Genomic DNA, 19264 nt, shown 5'->3' on the forward strand with positions numbered 1-19264 from the left:
ATATTCAAATAGAAAACAGTTCTTTTTAAATAGTAAAAATATTTCACATTTTTACTGTTTTTGCTGTACTTTAGATCAAATAAATGCAGGTTTGGTGAGCAGAAGAGACTTCTTTAAAAAACATTAAAAATCTTACTGTTCAAAAACTTTTGACTGGTATTGTATCTGCAAATATCTAATTAAGTTGTGGCACTCTAGAGTTGGTATTTGGCTTAAAACCAAAACCGAGCCTATGTATTCCTTCAAAATAAAACTACTAGTGTTTAGCTGGAAAAGCAATCTCAACGGTGGCCTAGTCTGTGGAGGCTTTCAGCACCTTTTAATAGATCCAACTATCACTACCAGTTATTGCTGCAGGAATGATGTTGCCCAATCATAATCATTCACTCCTGCCAAAGGACTGCTGCAGCTGATGCTGTTAGACATAGCGTGATAAAAGACATTTGCGTACTTAGATGGTGTTGCAAAAAAGCAGCTGTCACATTGAAGAATATCAGCCACAACATTTTTTCGGTTTCCTTTTGATTAGTTCACGATGAAATGACCGAGGAGTTAAAAATAAACCCGCCGCATACTTGACCTTTCTGTCAATACACGAAAACAATGGCTCACGGAAGAAATAAAAATACAGAAATGTAAAAAATTCTCCAGAGCATGCTATTCACTGTTAACCAGATGGTAAGAAACATTCAGACAAACACTTAAAAAAACTAAAACTAAACAGGGGTCAATGAGGTTAAAAATCATTTGTTACATTTGAGGTGGCACTTTCTATTAGTTAACAATATCAATATCAATAACTGAATGTACAAAATTATGAAAATCAAAAGTTGTATATGCTAACATGGTTAATGCACTGTAAACTAACAAATGAAGAATGAATAAAGATTCAAATTAAAATTCTTTCATTAATTATTTACCCTCATGTCGATATAAATCTGACCTTTGTTTATCTTCAGAACAAAAATTTTATGTGAGATATTTTTGGTGAAATCCCAGTGCCTTCTAGGAATCTGCTGTGATGACAAACCAACAACCCTGTTCCTCAGAGTTCGGGAATTTGTTTTTGCAACTTTAATGTGATTTCACAACAGAATGGAGAACTTTGGGTTAACCTGGGGTTAAATGCCTTGCTCAGAAACACAGTGATAATGGATCTCTTGGGTATCAAACCAGCAGGCCTCCGGTTACCAGCCCTGAATGCTAAACGTTCCTGAAGTTGGTCACAGGACCAGAACTGCCAACAATAGCAAGCGAACAGCTAAACTTCCACCAGCTATGCTTCAAGAACAACCTGAACCAATTAAGGGTATCTGTAGAGACGTAGTTTGAACTAGAGGTGACGTATGCATTACGCACTCTTGGTAATTCTTTGAGGCAGCATTTTTCTGTATAGACATTCATATTAGTAGGGATGTCCTCGACTAAAAAAAATTCTGGTTGACTTGTAGCCGTTCATTTTAAGCATTAGTGAACTATTAGTTGCACATTTATTAATAAACCATTTAAATCCTAATAATGAACCTTTAATAGCCTAATAAGCACTCAAGCGCACGCAAAAAAGCTTGCCACAGTGCAATGTATCTGTAAATGTGAATGTTTCTGGGAAAAACAGCGATGAGGCTGCATTAACATTTTAACAATTTATTAATAAACTATCGCTTTCTTTGTTTTGGCTTAAGAGATGAATTTGGCGACACTCATCATCTCCATAATAGTGATGTTCCATACGGATTACATAATCTAAGAAGATTTGCTTTCTATTTGAATTAGTTCATTTAAAAGTAGACATTTCATTCTCTACAGATGTATTTTTCATGTCTGTAGACAAATATACACAGAGTTTCAAAGTGACACACTCAAGTTCACAGAGACCGAATTCACAGAAAGAGCATCGTGTTTGCTTTCATTATTTTACAAAAGCGCAACGTTTCATTGGTATTCTGAGTGCACACAAAGAAACGTAGAGTCTTTACAGATTCTAAAAAGTATTACTCTTATCTGTATGAGCAAAATGCTGGAGTATTTTAAGATCAAGTGAAAGCACCAGCGCCTCCATCTGTCATGCAGTGAGCGTGCTACTGTTCAGTTTTCACACTTGAATAGCGCACATTTTTCTCGGTTAATATTAGATTGAGCGGCCATGTAAAGCTACTACTACATACATCTTTCAGATAAGCCATATTTGAGGTAGATAAATGATAGGTGAGCATTTGGATGTCCTGCCTGATGTACTGTATTGCCACATAGATCAGCCGTTAATGATTTGTCCATCACGGACTGCAAGACTTGTTTAAAATTTTGGTCGACCAAGCCTTCATCTTGTCAACTAACGGTTAGTCGACTGTTAGGGGGCAGCCCTATATATTGGTTTTAATTTCGTTGACAAAAACTATAACAAAAAATGTTTGCTGATGAGCTTTTTCCCATGACTAAAACGAGATGACAATAAGGTCAAAAAAAGATAACTTCGACTATATCAACATGCAATATCAACATGTTGACAATAAAAGATGAGACTAAAATGCATTTTACAAAATATAAACTTCAGCAAAATCTCTTTTTATTTTCATCTAAAAAAAAGGAGACAAACTAATATTGTGAACTGCTATACATGCCTCTACTATACTCTTAAAAAACAAAGGTGCTTTAAAAGGTTCTTCAGAGGGATGCCGTAGAAGAACCATTTTTGGTACCAAAGAACGATTCAGTCAAAGGTTCTTTAAAGAACCATCTTTCGCCACAAAGAACCTTTTGTGAAACAGAAAGGTTCTTTAGCTGTTAAAGGTTCTTTATGGAACCATTTAGACAAAAAAGGTTGCATGCAAGCTTACATTTGAGTGTTTGCCAGATATCAAGAGTTCAAATCCCCAAATCAGAGCTTCTCTATAAAAAGGATACATTTTCTGCCCAGTGTTTCGCTATATTTTTGCAATCTGGCAACCATGTGCACACGCTAACTCTTCATTACATAAGTGCCAATGATATTCAGAAAACACAGGCAAACAATTAAGATAAATTTAAGTGATCTACATTTGAGATGTTCGGCTTAAATAAAGTGTCATTATGCCTGTGTTTTGTCATGAGAACTCAACTATTCTGTTTGCGATTGTGGTTGCTGAATAAATGCACTTACTCTCTATTGTTTTAATAGAGAAACATTATTGCAATTGAGAATTATTGGAACTACTATTAGGAATTTCACTGTTATCCAGAGCTGGGTGATAACTGATTACATGTAATCTGGATTACGTAATCAGATTTAAAAAAAGAAGTACTTGTAATTAAATTAAATTACAATTTAAAGTACTAAGTAGTAATTAGACTACAGTTACTTTTTATGGATTACATATTTACACAATAGTAATAAATCATTCATAATTTGACTCTCCCTAATTCTCCTCTTTTTAACTCTTTAAATTTTCCTTTCTAAAATAGCCTACCTCTTATATAGAGTCAGAAAGTCTTCCAGTTTTGTAGACATTCACACAAAGATCAGTTATTGGTCAGGTGGCTACACAGCATTTGACCACTAATTTACAACAATCATTTCAGGTTTAAGTAGTGTTTCAACACTGCATCAACTACTGATGAACACACTGATTTTTATTTGAATTATCACTCTGTAGGTCATTTAACCATGTATTTCTATATCTATGAAAGTCTTTTGCCTATCAAACACATTAAAAAGCACTAATTCACAAACTTTTTTTGTCATCTGATCCTCTTTCACCTATATATTTACTTGAAATACCCCTGAGATTTTAAAATAAATATTTTAACAATTAAATATCACATTTGCATGTTCATTGGTTCTATGACGTTGGTTGTGGTCATTCAACATGCTGGTAAATGGACTAAATATCTTTTTTTTTTTAGTTTTCTCTAGTTTTTTTAATTAATTTTTTTATGATTATTAATTATTAGGTTTTCATTAAACTCATAAACCCACTGCAGTCCCTTTACAATCCTTGAGAAACCTTGATGTAATAAAATGCACTTCATGTTATTAATAACAACAAATGGAATATATTTTCTTACTCTTTGTATTTTTATGTCAATATGGTACAAGATTCTTATATAAAATCAATGTGATAAACAGATTAGGTCAAAAGTAATCTAAAAGTAATCAAAAAGTAGTCAGATTACATAACTACAATTTTTGTCATACAAATTGTTATCCATTACTGATTCCAAATTATAAGTTATCTACCCAGCTATGCTGTTATTATATATCAAAGTAATTGATATTAATTTATATACTAAATCGCCTATAATAAACTAGATCAAGTACACTAGATGAGGTAACTAAAATAAAGGTTAATTATTTAAATCACAAAAGTTTAACCATTATACAGCATGACAAAAATGTGAAAGGATTTCATTGACTGAAACAAAACTAAAATACTCAGATTGTTTGACTAAAACTTGACTAACAAAAACAGGACACGACTGGCTAAATATAATGACTAAAATAACTAATAAGTCTAATTTAAAAGACTAAGGCTGTATCCGAAATCGCCCCCTATACCCTCAAATAGGGCACTATTTGAGGGGACAGCCATTTTAAGTGGTGTTCGAAACCATAGTGGACGTTCTCGAGTGCACTCATTCAATCCCACAATGCACCGCAAAAACGAGTGTACAACCGATGTACGCTCAACAGCTAGAGATAACCCATAATGCACTGAGAGAGTCGCGCGCCGACTGAATTCCCGCGTCTCTCCAGACGATGGCGCCCGCAGCTGAATCATCCATCTGTTCATTTTACAACGCGCTCGTCCACTGCGTAATACAGCGTACAACACAGGTACAAATTTGTTGTAAATTGATTATTAAATTGTTTAACCAAGGTTTATACATAAACTCCTTGACATAGGTCAAGATAAATCATTTAATCTTACTACTCGAACTGTCCGTTTTAAATGATTGTTAAACTGTATAGCAATACTATGCAAAAGCGGCAGTCCTTCCGGTGCACTTAGTGTCCGAATTCACTCACTCGTTTTCATTCACTCCTTCAAGTGAACTGTACGAGTGGACTAATGTAGGGAATAGTGAATAGGGTATAGGGGGCGATTTCGGATACAGCCTAAGACTTTAAAGGTTAAAAATGGCTGACAAAATTATATCCAGTTCTACTCTGAAATCTCACAAAAATCAAGCAATAAAGTGTCAACAAATGTCACCATTAACTGTTTCATGAGCTCGAAACATGCTAAAACTGTATTTCTGATGCATTACTGGGCATCAGGGTTTCTCCCTTTTGCCTTACTTGTCATTTGACTGCCATATCTTGATTTTTATCAAAAAGGATCCAAACGCAAAGGAAATTACAAGTTAAAGCAGGTTAACAGCCTCTCCCTGCCACAGATAAGTCATCATTTCCTTTTTCTCACACTCTCAAGTTCCCTTTGAGGGGTGAAGCGATGTTCCAGTGCCCTCGCACACAGAGTTTCAAATGAAACCTTTCTGTTGTGGGAAACAGATGAACTCAGGCTGACCAAAAAGTCCATCGATATAGACACTAAAGGTTCATCAGATGAACTAGTGCTCCAAACCGAATGGAAATACAGAAAACTATCCAACTGCGCTGTAGGGATGTTACACAAAAAAAGAAAAAGAAAAGAAGAGCAGAGCAGGAACAGATGTCCCTGGTAGCTTATTCAAGATGAAACTATGAAGAGCGTCTGACAGCGGTTAGTGTTACAGTAATATAGTTAAACCAGCCATAATGATAATGAATAACGAATTCCCGTCCAGGCTTAATTGTACGAGTGCGGCTCTAAAAGCGTAACCAGAATTAACCAGGCCACAGTCACATCGACAGCGCCAGAGGGCTTGAGGGACTGTCATTCGTTTCCTTGTGTACAACATTAAGACTAAATCATTTCTCTGACTGGGATGGGGGAATGTACAGTAATGAGCCGAACCCTTTGAGTCACCCCGTCAGTTTCAGACACTCAGCAACATCGCCAGGCCTGACGAAACCACAAACACTCTGAGCCGAAGTGTTTAAAAAAAGCCCCGTTTCTCATAGACAATGGGCCAAAGAGTTTATGGCCATAAATCTTCACTCTAAAGCCAGCATTCTCAGACGTTATCACTCCCAACCAGCTCATAAGCGTGCGTGTGAGTCAGTGTGAGTGCATGCATGAGTATCAAGCCGTACGTAAGGCTGTGCATGCCAGCGTTGGTGTGCATGTGCATGTGCATGTGTGCGAGCGGTAGTCCAGGTTGCTGTCTGGCGGCCGCAGAGCCGTAGGGAGATTAGTCGGTGGGCAGAGGCTCCGCTGTAGTAAAAGCTGAACTGATCTCTGCCGTGTGTTCGCATAGAACCGCACGTACACAGCGGAGCCAGCCAAACGCCTTCTTATAACACACACACACACACACACAGACAGGGGTGACCTATGTGTGACAATTCATTGCTCAATTTTGCTCATGCTGTGGATGTTGGCAACATATATCAGGGCTAGGCTAAGGATTTATAGATCGGAGTAAACCATACTAACCCACCATTTTCCATATCATTTGATTGCAATTTTCTCTGGCTGGTGTTGTGACTGCACTTAAGTCATGTTGTTTTCATGCATTAATTTTAACCAGAAACTGCGGCAGACGTCGCACTGTTTAAAGTCGCCAGATCCAGTAAGACTAACGCTAAATTTAACACAGAATTTCCAGGATAACCCAGAAAGACCCATTTAAACGAGATGGGCTAATTAGTGGCTTTACAACGGGCTAACTGGAAAGAGAACTGAAGGAGTCAGCAAATCTTCAGCTTCCCAGAGTTCATCTGTGTAAGGGATCTTCCACCGAAAGTAATAATCTCATCTGGACAGTGATCTGCTTCACTACGTTTTTAGAGATGTTCCGATACCCTTTTTTCCTTCCCGATACCGATTCCGATACCTGGGCTCGGGGTATCGGCCGATACCGAGTACTAATCCGATACCTGGGTGTGTAACTGTATATACAGCTGTAGATAATACTAATAAATTATTTTATTGTGTGCTTCAGGCTTATTCCTTAATAAAACAAATATACAGTGATATATACAGTGAACTAGAGTATTTTTATTATATGACATACATTGAACTTTTATTATATGACATATACAGTGAACTAGAGTATTTTTATTATATGACATACATTTGACAGTAATATTTTTTCATATAGTTAGTATTACTAATCTGGTTTTCTGACGTACATCAGCCCCGTTTCATAACAGAGAATTTTGGCCAGAATTTGAAAGATTCTCACTAGATCTCGCAGCAACCTTATTCATTGTGCGGCATTTTCAAATGCTCCTCACTGCATCTCGCAGCAGTAACAGTGTTGCAAAATCAACGTTGGCTCCCAAATAAAGCGGTTCGGGGTTTGTGCAAGTTTGTTTGCATTGCAGTCCAAGCTGATAAACGGTCAGCGCTGAGCAGCTCAAACGTGTCGTGTTAGTTTCACTTTCGTTTCGCGTGCCATTTTATGTTTCTCATCTGAGACAGAAATGGCAGAGCTTATGAGTTGAACAACGCGGTGGTCGCGCCAGTGTGACCGCTCACGAAAATTAGTAACACTGGCAGAAAAATTGGTCACAGTCTGGAGCCCTTTAATATTACCGTGTCCCGCGCGCTTCAGTACAAGGAGTAAACAAACCACGCGCCTGTACAATTCATTAACACAGAAGCACGCATTAATTCATATTTAAACAGTCGGTTTTTGGCTTAATATTAGTCCATGTCACGATTTGATTTAAGTGTAATGAACTACCTTTGATTAATGCATCAAAGTTTGACAAATTCCGTGACGTTCCGCGTTAAACTGTAAGTTCCATTTTGACTGGATTCCGCGATTCCGTCCGTGTTTTCCGCATCGCAGAAATCATAAAGCCCTACATATGAGACATGCCGCCGTTTTAGCGGACAAACTGCTAGCACATTTGTATTTCTTCTTCGCTGCTCTAAACAGTGGTTGCTTGTGGCAACACTGTTTGCATTCTGAGCCGCAAAGAAGAACTGGCTTCTGATTTGCTAGCGGGAATAACTTATATCTTAAGAAAATGGTATCGGATCGGTACGTGGGTTCAAGTACTCGCCGATTCCGATGCTAGATTTTTTTGTGGTATCGGCGGCATTTCCGATACTAGTATCGGAATCGGAACAACCCTATACGTTTTCAAAAGAATTCTCTTATGATTACCAAGACTGCATTCAAGTGATAATAAAACATTAATTTTGTACAATATTGTTAACATGTTTTGAAACTGAATAAATAAGCTGATTAAAGCTTGCCATTATTGTATTGTTAGTTAGGGTACAATTTTTGGCTGAGATACAACTATATAAAGGGTGCAAAAAAATCGAAATATTGAGAAAATCGCCTTTAAATGTGTCCAAACGAAGTTCCTAGCAATGCATATTACTAATCAATAATTAAGTTTTTATATACTTATGGTAGGAAACCGACAAAATATCTTCATGGCTCATGCTTTTTTACTTAATATCCTAATGTTTTTTTTGCCATTAAAAAAGAAACATCTATAATTTTAAGCCAGATAATGTATTGTTGGCTATTTCTACAAATACATCCGTGCTACTTAAGACTGGTTTTACGGTCCAGGGTCACAAATTTTAAAATGTAATTTATCCCAGTGACGTAAACCTGAATTTTCAGCAGCCATAAATACATACAAATACAATTCAGTCATTAAAATGGACGCATTTGTGACTGAACACTACTGTGCGTAACTATGAAAAAATATTGATCAGCATATTTGTGTTTGCGCTGAGGGGAGCTTCAAAGGTTTCTATGCGTTTTTGCGACGTTGAGTAATGCATCACAGACATATCTCACAAATAAGTGTAGAGAGAGTGGAAATGCAGTGTAGAGAGCTTTGTTGATTATAATGAAACTTTGTGAGATGGCGATGAATTAGGATGAGTGAGTGAGCTTTTAATGACTTTTAAGGTAGTTTGTAAATTAGATTAATTTAATACAACAGTTAAATAAACAAGAAGTTAATACTGAGTGACTTACATTGTCTGACTATAACACTATCGCCTGATTTTGCTCTATTTCATCATCAAAAATAGTATGAAACGTGTCACAACTGAGCCGCTGCGCATCTCCATTTAAACACAGCAGTGTTTTGTTTATGAATGAACGTGCTTTTTTAAACAAATCTAGTGAGTCGATGACTACATTTACATGCGCACGAATAATGCGATTATTTCCAATAATCAGAGTAAGGACTTAATCGCATTATGATGTTTACATGTCAAGAGCAAAGCTCTTCACTCCGGTTTACATGGAATTTCCATTATTCCTATTATTCCTATTGTCCGTCAATGAATTGCATTATGTTTATATCGCGCAATGTCCATAACATAAACTCAGTTTCCTGAGCTCCCTAAAAGTGTGTTGCCTTCTTCGCTGCCATCGTTTCTAATCTGCAGGCAGGCGCCAGAATATTTTCTCTACCGGGGCTAACGGCGGGCTAGACCAGTATGTGGGGGTGCTAAGAAAATAATCGATATTCGTGACGTCAAAATTACTTAATGAAGAAATTGTGTGTTTTTTTTAAAGAAAAGCAGCTCTGGTACACACCACATTTAACAGAAGTATAAATTTATATAAAGTTTTTTAAAACGGCCTTTTAAATTATATTTAAAACTGATATGAAATAATAGGCTTAGTCATCAAAATAGACACAAATTTACTACAAGTGACCAGAGCCCTGCATTCTATATTCAAAATGTTATATTTAAAACATTAACCTCAAAATGGGTTTATGAATTTGATTGCACTCATGCCACCTCTGACCCTCATTAAAGATATGAAAATACACCTCAGTGATTCTTGGGAATTTGGATAAAACAGGTTTTAATTTTCAAAAAAAAAAAAAGTGTTTAATTACACCATCTGAATGTATATTATTATAGACCAAGGTCTTAGCTTTTCAGCAATGTACTGGTGTCACCTCCCCATTTTGTATTTTTTTCATAAAATAGGCATTTTACTTTTTAGCATTATACAACGTTTACTTTTTGCTTAAATCAAACAAAAAATGTTTTTTATTTAACAAATGTATTTTTGTATTAAAAGAGACTATCACTTTAATAACTCAGCAGCACTGACAAAATATATTGTAGGCCCCTATGCATATTTATTTAAAAAAATTAAAACTCCCTCTGACGGTGGTGACACTAATCTGACGGTGGTGACAGTGGCCTCATTACAACATAAAATTCCAAAATGTATACCACTCAAGTCAACGGCTTCTTGTTAAACAACTTTATTTAACTAGTTGGTCCAACAAATAACAATCCTGAGCACTGTGATAAAATATTTTTCAAATATTTCTACACCGTCAGACAGAAAACCTGACGGTGGTGACATCTGACGGTGGTGACAAAAACCTACTATTTCCCATGATATGCATTAGTTGTTCACATTAGCCATCTTGTTTCCACTCTGTTGCTAGCTACTTCAGACTTGTTTTTAAAAAGTATACATTTATGTCATAATCAAATCTAATATTATTTATACAAAAGAGACGGTGTTGACATGTTATGGTTGCCACAGTAGCAGTGTCCAAAAATATGAAGTTTAAGAGAAAATAGCAAATTTACAGGAGCTTGGCTGATCTTGAAGCATGCAGTAGAGCTGAAGATTTGATAATGTGGTCCTCAGGAATGCAGTTGAACTTGTAGTTGCCTGATTTTATTGCTTTTCATAAATATCTGACGGTGGTGACGCATATGTGGGACACATTTTGTGCAACCAAAAATAATTGTAAATATTATTCAAAACACAGTATTTGTAATTTTTGATACATATTACAATGTACTCTTTCATATAGTAAAATTATTATTCAATTAAATGATTACTTTTTGCTTTTTTAATCAAGCTGAAATGATTATCTCCTATCTGAGGACAAGTGATTTTGTAGGCAATGGGCCAGATTTGACAATTAAATTAATACAAAATTAAAAGAAAACTATAAAAGAACCTTACATGTGTGCAACTGACCCTCTGATTATAATCTTGATTCTTTTGATTTATGAAAATGTTCTTCATTTCCAACAGAATGAGCACTTTTCTTGTTGGGACATGTTTTTGCCAAATTTTCAAGAATCAGTGACCTACAAGCCACTTTTGTGTTTATCTGTAGTACAAATACATTTTGTTAATCCTAATTTAATTTGATTGATAACTTATTCTCATTCTGTTGTTTAAAAAAGCTTAAAAACTATCATTTAAAAACACTTTAACATAAAAGATGACATACTTTTAATAAAGTTAGAAAATACAATTACAAAGGTAAAAACTAAATTCCCTATATTTTTGATTTTTAAATTCTGCTCCTAAAATGTTGACTGTGCTGCTAAAAAGAAAAGCAAGCATTAGCAAGGAAACTTTAGAGAAATGCCTAATAAATGAATTTCACTGTAACGAAACCCATTAGATTTTAGCTGACTAAATGTACTGTAGTTTTAGTTGACTAAACATCATGGCCCGGTTTCACATACAGGGTTTAGACTAAGCCAGGATTAGGCCATAGTTCAATTAGGACATTAAAGTAATTTTTATAAATCTGCTTAGCAAAAAACATTATTGGTGTGCGTCTTGGGACAAAACAAAGGCATGGATATATTTTAAGATCAGTCAGTGCAAGTTTTTTTTCAGTTGAAACAGCTCAGACTTACATTTTAGTCTAGGACTAGGCATAAGCGTTGTCTGTGAAACTGGGGGCATAAGATTATCATAAAACTAGACTAAAACGAACCATTCAGATGACTAAACTAAGACTAAATCAATAATTGCTGTCAAAATTAACTGTTTAAAAGGCATTCTCAAACAAATTTAGAAAAGAACAGCACTCTGGTGCTATAATTATTAATTCTGCATATTGTTGGGTTTCATTGAAGTTCATGGTTCTAGGTAATATTGCTAAATTAAGAACATTCTTGTATTCATTCCAGTTTTATAAAACAACAATCTGCCAAATTGTTACTTATTATATCCACACTTGATGATGGACAGGGAAAGGCCAGGATGAACTGTTTTAGGTGTTGCATAAAAACACATCCATCTCACGCTATCTACTCCAACAGTGAACTGCACTATTGAGCACATCAAAATATTTCGCTGTTATCGCATGCATGAAGACGAATGTCAAAGTATAGAGACAATAAAAAATAAATAAAACCGTGGGCGTGCTTGCGATTGCCATGATGACAGTTAGCAGCGTGCCAGAATGTGATACTTTCTTATCTAAACAGAAGTGGCTCTCTGATCGTGAAGAATGTAAACCTGAACAGAAGTAGAACCGCCTTACAGGGCAAATTAGCTCTATCGTAATCAGATCTGCCAGAACTTCTTTTAAAGCGAGGCACTTAAAGGGATGCTTCACCCATAAATGAAAACACTGTCATCCTTTACTCACCCTCGTGTTATTCCAAACCTGTATGACAATTTTTTTCTTAAGGAGATGTCTTAAGAATGTTTATACTGCCGTTTCCAGTTTTGCATGTTCAAGCTTTCCATGTCACAATTAATTACAAGACGCACAAGGACCAACAGGGTTTGGTGTCACTGACGTCAATCCGACAATGACACACAAACTTTAAATAAGCAAATGTGCTAATGTCTCCTTTTGTACTCTGAAGCGATTAAACGATGACAGAAGTTGTATTGTTGGGCAAGTTATTCCTTTACCTGAGGTTCATCCCCATTCACTTCATCGCGCTGCTCCATGGTGACATCACACGTAAATTGCGGAAAACCTCTAACAAAGATTATTTAACAGATTATTTAAGACACCAGTGTTGATATCAATACTAATACTGTAATATGCTTGTTTTTCCAATGTCTCACTGAAAGACAGATGCTTCTAAATCATTTTACCGCAGAATGGAAATGTGTTCCTACCAACTATCGCTGAAAGACAAGAGCTACTCCATAAATGGAGGGAATGACTGGTGGTGTACTCAAAGCCGCAGACATTATGTTGGATCTGCCAGAGACAGGCCACAAAATGGACTCTTGTGACAGATGTCGAAAGAACACTCTAAGTCCTGGTTTACATTAGATCGTGCCTGAAGAGCTGGAGATAAGCATCTTCAAAAGCTGCCTGACGAGCCTCGGCTATTAAACCTATTGAAGAATCGTTTTATTGTTGGCACACGGGCGACGGCGAGTGCTTTGCACAAAATCCGTCTTGTCGCGAGATCGCTAATTCTGAACTCGATGGTGACTAATGTGGAAACTAAACCACGGGGCATTCGCACTTGGTTCCATCTACCTAACTTTTCGGGTTCTTGTCCAAACATGCCCTTATCAGCAAAGTCTTGGGACACCCTCTTGCCAAGCCAACAGGACTCAACCACATTTTCGAAAGGCGAAAAGATTCCTTGGCACCCCGTAAGTCCTCTTATTGAGTTTTTACAAGCTGGTCCAGCGCCAGTTCTGGTCTGCGCTGCCCGGTTCGTGCCATCAGCCCAGTGAAGCATAACAAGAGTGCGGCACTTTATGCTGAATGCTTTCATGACCTCAGTACAGCATTAATAGGCTAAGGAAGGTCCAGGGCAACAGATGGGAAGGTGAGCGAAAACACGATGGATTTTCTCAGAAGAACATCTGCACATTTTAGAGCGGAGTCTCACTCTATTGGGAGGTCTCTGCTCCATAACCAAGCCAAACACAAGACTGCTTGTTCCTTTCAACTTTATCTAAACACTACTCTGAGGAATTATGGGTGAAAAAACGTTGCCTCCAGCGAGCAATTCCCTCTACTCAGTCACAACCACACACGCATTGGGATCAGCAGACTCCTCTATCACCGCGTTCCTCCAGGTGTTTCTCTTTTTTTTTTAGGAATGAAGATGATTTCAACTTGGAAATGGTTGACAGGAAGTAAAGTAATGTGTGGGTTTTGGATTTACATCATTGCTGTCATAATTTATTGGGGAAAACCTGTGAGATATGATGGTTTGAAATATTTTAAGTGGTAGTAACACTAAAAGGCTTCAACGCTGGGAACACAGACCTTATTTATTGCAGTAAGGTTAGAACTTCACTAGCATACAAAAGTTGAGAGTCAAAAAGAATACTTTTATTCAACAAATATGCATTAAATTGATCAAAAGTGAGAAAATGCTTCATGGGTCATTCTACAGAATTGGTGCAAACTGCTGTCCCACAGCCAAAAAACACATTTAAAAAGCATTTAAGTATTCAAATCTTAGATGTTAACTAAGATCCATTATCTATTGAAAATATCAGTAAGCTTAATGTATAGAAAATTATCATTTATTGGGTACTTTTAATTGGGAGGTGGCTTTCCTAAACCGTAACCCCTAAATTTCAACTTATGAAAATGATATTGAAATTCTTTTTTTTTTTCCATTGTTGGTTTTAAAAGTATCTTTTCCATTCTTTTAAAAAGTGAAATTCAAAAAAGATTTGCTTTATATTTTCTTTGTATATTATGAAACTTTATGTTTTAAAAAAAAAATGTGTCCCGCATTTTTTACATCACTATCAAAACAAGTGTATATTTTAGTTCATGAGACTGATTTTAACTACACCTCTATATTTATGATCAGGAAATATTCATGTGTCCTTCTCTCTCATTGCTACATGGTAGATTGGTCCCATCATTTTGAAGTAAATGTGTTCAAAAGTCTGAAAAAACGGTGTGTAACTTTAAGGAACGTCAGAACCGAACACTTTTTTTCTGCAATTAAGCACACTTTTTTTGGAGTTATTCCATAACATTTAAGGTTTATATGCATACCGCTGTTTAGAACTGTGCAAGCTAACCATGTACTGATTAGCATCTTTAAGCTAGGTTCAAAAGTATCTGAAGTCGTGACATTCAAACAGTCACTACTAAAACATTTGGTGGCGTTTTCAGTAGTGATATAATTATTTTTTGGGCATCATCCTACAAAATTGTCACTGCCAGAACAGTCAGAGCCAAAACATTTCATTGTGTCGGTAGTGACAAAAGGGAGCACATAATCATTTTAGTAGTGTTTTAATAAGCAAGTTAAAATTCTGTAATGTGATGTGGTCGCTACCCAAGCATTACTGTCTCTACTGAAACTTGGGATGTTTTGTCAAAAGTATACTGAATTATCAACTATAATGTTTTGTTAGTGTTGGTTCAATGTATATTCAAACTTATGAATCCTTAACTTTGAAATTAGTATGATCAACTTTTTGCTTTTTACAAAGAAAAATTGAATTCAAAATACACAAATCTCATATATTACACTTATTAAAAATTTAATTGTTATTGATTTACCTCTGAAAAAAAATTTAATAAAATAGCAAAAATATATATTTATAAGGTAGATGTAAGCAAAATCTTAATAGGTCAAAATAACCCTTCTAATTAAATGATTATTACTGTGTTTCAGTAGTGACTAATTTGGGGAGAGAACAAATATCCAAAAACTTTCTGAAAATACAGTATGAGAATTAACTGCACAATTATTAGAATGAGAACCTTGGATATTTTACAATTTGCATACATACATTTTTTTCAAGACATTTCCACATCTGACTTTGGACCCTTTATCAAGGATTTCTTAAAAATGGTTTTCACAAAAGTATTAAGAAGTAATAAACTGTTTTCAGCATTGATAATGATAGGAAACGTTTCTTGAGCATATTAGAATGATTTCTGAAGAAAATTCAAAACATTAACTTACTGTTTTTGCTCTGATAATCAAATAAACACTGCCTTGGTGAACAAAACTTCTTTCCAAATCATTAAAAATCTTACTGACCCCAAACTTTTGATTGGTTAGCATATGACAAGAGATTTGATTTTACAAGTACAAACAAATGTGGGTGGTAATCACAATTCTACAACAATGGCTGTGATCCTCTCTTACCAGGAAAACGTGGTCATGATGCTCTGGTTGATGGCACTGCCATGTAAATATGTGGTTGAGTACAATGCCATGCAATTGGCGCCAAGTAGTAAGCTATTTTAGGACATTTTATTAGCAACGCGAATAGCGTTGAAATACCATGGTATTGCAAACTGGTACTTCCCTGTGCAAAACTCTGAGCCAGTTTTATCATACATTCAACTGCTTAGAAATGAGCCGCAAAACATCATCATTCATGTCCGCCAAGGTTCAGGGTTTGTTACAATCCCTAAGCCTAAAAATGGCAACAGGAATATTGTTTCTTCCCTTTGCAAGCACCACTAATTCCTAACAATATATGAGTTCCCATTAGCCCAGTGTAAAATATGGTTTACTTTACAGTCTATCACCATGCCGGCACTCAACTCATCAGATTTTCCATAGACCTGCAGAGTCAAAAATGATTATGAAACTCATTGGTTTCACATTTGGTCTGGTTTTCGATGGCCATCCCCCACTCACCGTCCCGCTGACTCTGACATCATACAGGCGTGCCCATTCATCCTCATGGCTGTCCACCATCATGACGCTGTCCTCCTCCTCCGAACCCCATTCCGCCTGCAGGTCCAACCGTACCTCCTCGCCGAGGGAGTGCATGCCAATGGCAGGGAAAAGCCCATCTGGAGCCACCGGCACCACCACGGACCCCACCTTCCATTCACACGCACACATAAAGAGAGCTCTGTTAAAGCATTCCATAAAGTTAACCACTATTTTACAGCACATTATAACTGAGAATAAAGACTGCTCTTTGAAATGATGTCTGTATCACTCCTGACCCTACTATCTGGCCCGCAGGAAAACCAGTCATCAGAAAACAACCCTCAATTTCAAGACTAGACTATTGTGTCTTCAAAGACTTTATCTCTGCAGATTCTTGTAAGCACTGTAATGGAGTAATAAACAAAACCATTACACACAATGGACTACAGAACTAGTTTGATGCAGATGTTATATGATTAGCTAAAGAACGCTTCAATCTATAGCGTCTAATAGAGTTGTCAAAGTTAACACTTGCAATCAATTAAATGTGTTTAACACATTTTTACTTGGCAATTTGGCAAAAAACTGAATTAAAGAGACATAACTACCATTCAAAAGTTTGGAGTCAGTACGATTTGTTTTTTTTTTATAAATATTGTAAAAACATTAATATAGTTAAATATTATTAACATTTAAAAGAGCTGTTTTCTATTTGAATACATTTTAAAATCTAATTTATTCCTGTGATGCAAAGCTAAATTTTCAGCATCATTACTCCAGTCTTCATTGTCACATGATCCTTTTTGGTGCACAAGAAACATCTCTAATTATCAGAGCTAGGTAGTAAGTGATTACATGTAATCTGCATTACATAACCACATTTCAAAAATTAAGTACTTGTAATTATATTAAATTACATTTTAAATTACTCATAATCAGACAAGTACATTTTTAGGGATTACATGATTCTGTGTTAATCACACAATAGCAATTAATTTATTCATAATTCCCTAATTACTCTTTTTCATCTTTTAAATATTTCACAGCATTTATCCGCTGGATTTCCAAAAATCATTTCAGTTTTAAGAAGTGTTTCAACATCAGCTACTATACTGATGAACACACATTTTTGTTTAAATTATCACGTAGTAGGTTATTTAACCATGTATTACTATGAATTTGGAAGGCTTCTGTCTTTCAAACGCATTAAAATGCACATTAAATTAATGCATTAATGCAAGGATTCCCAAACTTTTTTTTAGATGAACTTCTTTCATCTCTGCCATTTTCTTTAAAAAAAATTATATTTATACACTTTTTAACCTGAAACCTCATCTTGTCCAGCTCTGTGCACTCCAGTTCAATACAGTTAGGGTATGTTGAAAACATCTAATTTTCTCCCCCAACTTCAAACTCATCCTACATTGCTGCAGAGGTACCGACCCAGTGATTACAAAGTGAAAGTGCAAAGAAGTTCAAACACCCTCTACAAAAAAAGGTAAAACAGTGATATAGGACAATTTTGAAGTTAAGGGAGAAAATGAGATGCAAGTTTTTCTACCTACCCTAACTGTCTTAAACCGGAGTGCACAGAGTACGCATGCACATCGCAGATCTAGATCTAGGTTAAAAAGTGTAAAATTCTCCTTTTTTTTTTCTTTTAAATGTCTTCTTCCTTGGCTGGGATCATTTAGAGCCCTTTGAAGCTGCATTTAAACTACATTTTGGAAGTTTAAACTCGGGGGCGCCATAAAAGTCCACTATATGGAAAAATGTAAACGTTTTCCTCCAAAAACATAATTTCTTTACGACTGAAGAAAGAAAGACATGAACATCTTGGATGACAAATGGTTAGTAAATGATTTGTACATTTTTGTTCTAGAAGTGAGCTTCTCTTCTAACTACAATTTTTGTTATGTAATTTTCTAATCAGTAATGGGCTACAATTCGTAAGTAATCTACCCAGCTCTGCTGCCTAAATTTTTTTGTGGAAACTGTGATACTTATATCAAGATTTTTTGATGAATAGCACTTTTTTAAAGGGGTCATATGATGTGGTTTTTTGGTTTCCTTTGTCTTCGGAGTGTTACAAGCTGTTTGTGCATAGATAAGATCTTTTAAGTTGCAAAGCTTAAAGTCTTAAAACCAAAGAGATAATTACTATGAAAGTTAAGACTCAGCTACAACCCCCTAAAATGGCTCGTTCAAACACGCCCCAACTGTTCCATGTCACAGGGTGAGTAGATTAGCATAACCCCAATCATATGTATATGGAAAGAAAGAAGGCGTAACTTTTACCGGCTGTAGTAGTGCTGCAGCCGCAATGTGGTGGAGACGCAGGGTGTTTCATATATTTACAACAGTGTTACAACGCAAATATTCGAGTGGGTGATGCGCATTTCACAGAGGACTGTTTCCTGAACCTGGGAGAGCAGCTTACAATACCATCTGTACACAAAGGGTTAAGGTTAAAGTGGGGCAATTCCAGTGTTGCAAGGACAGTCTGCGCTTCTGACTGATGGCCTGCAAGTACGTTTTTATATTTAAAAAATTCAGTACTGACTATTTAAACGTGAGTTTTGAGCAGTGTAGAGTAGGGCTGTCGCGATAACCGCAATATCGCAATACCGCGCTATTGACGTGCATAACCGCAGAGGAATGCAACAACCGCAGCAACCGCGATATTTGCCTGTTTTCTTTTTCCTAAGGATTTGCCCTTCTCACTTAATGCCTGTGTGCTGAATATTAAATTAGTAATAAGTTAGTAATGATAACATAATGCGTTTATTATGAGGCTCAGTAGATATGCACTTAACAAGCCTAAACAGACAGCG

The 19264-nt window shown here is 36.1% G+C and overlaps 1 protein-coding gene across 1 annotated transcript in view; it reads right to left on the bottom strand.

Moving 5' to 3' along the window:
* Window positions 1-19264, bottom strand: part of spryd3 (SPRY domain containing 3) — a 66111-nt gene that overhangs the window by 35561 nt on the left and 11286 nt on the right. The window contains exon 6 of the mRNA XM_073823515.1: window positions 16410-16598. Coding sequence (XP_073679616.1) covers window positions 16410-16598 — 189 coding nt within the window. The remainder of the gene's footprint in view (window positions 1-16409; window positions 16599-19264) is intronic.

Source organism: Garra rufa, chromosome 18 (genome assembly GCF_049309525.1).
Source record: "Garra rufa chromosome 18, GarRuf1.0, whole genome shotgun sequence".
Classification (NCBI taxonomy): Eukaryota; Metazoa; Chordata; class Actinopteri; order Cypriniformes; family Cyprinidae; genus Garra; species Garra rufa.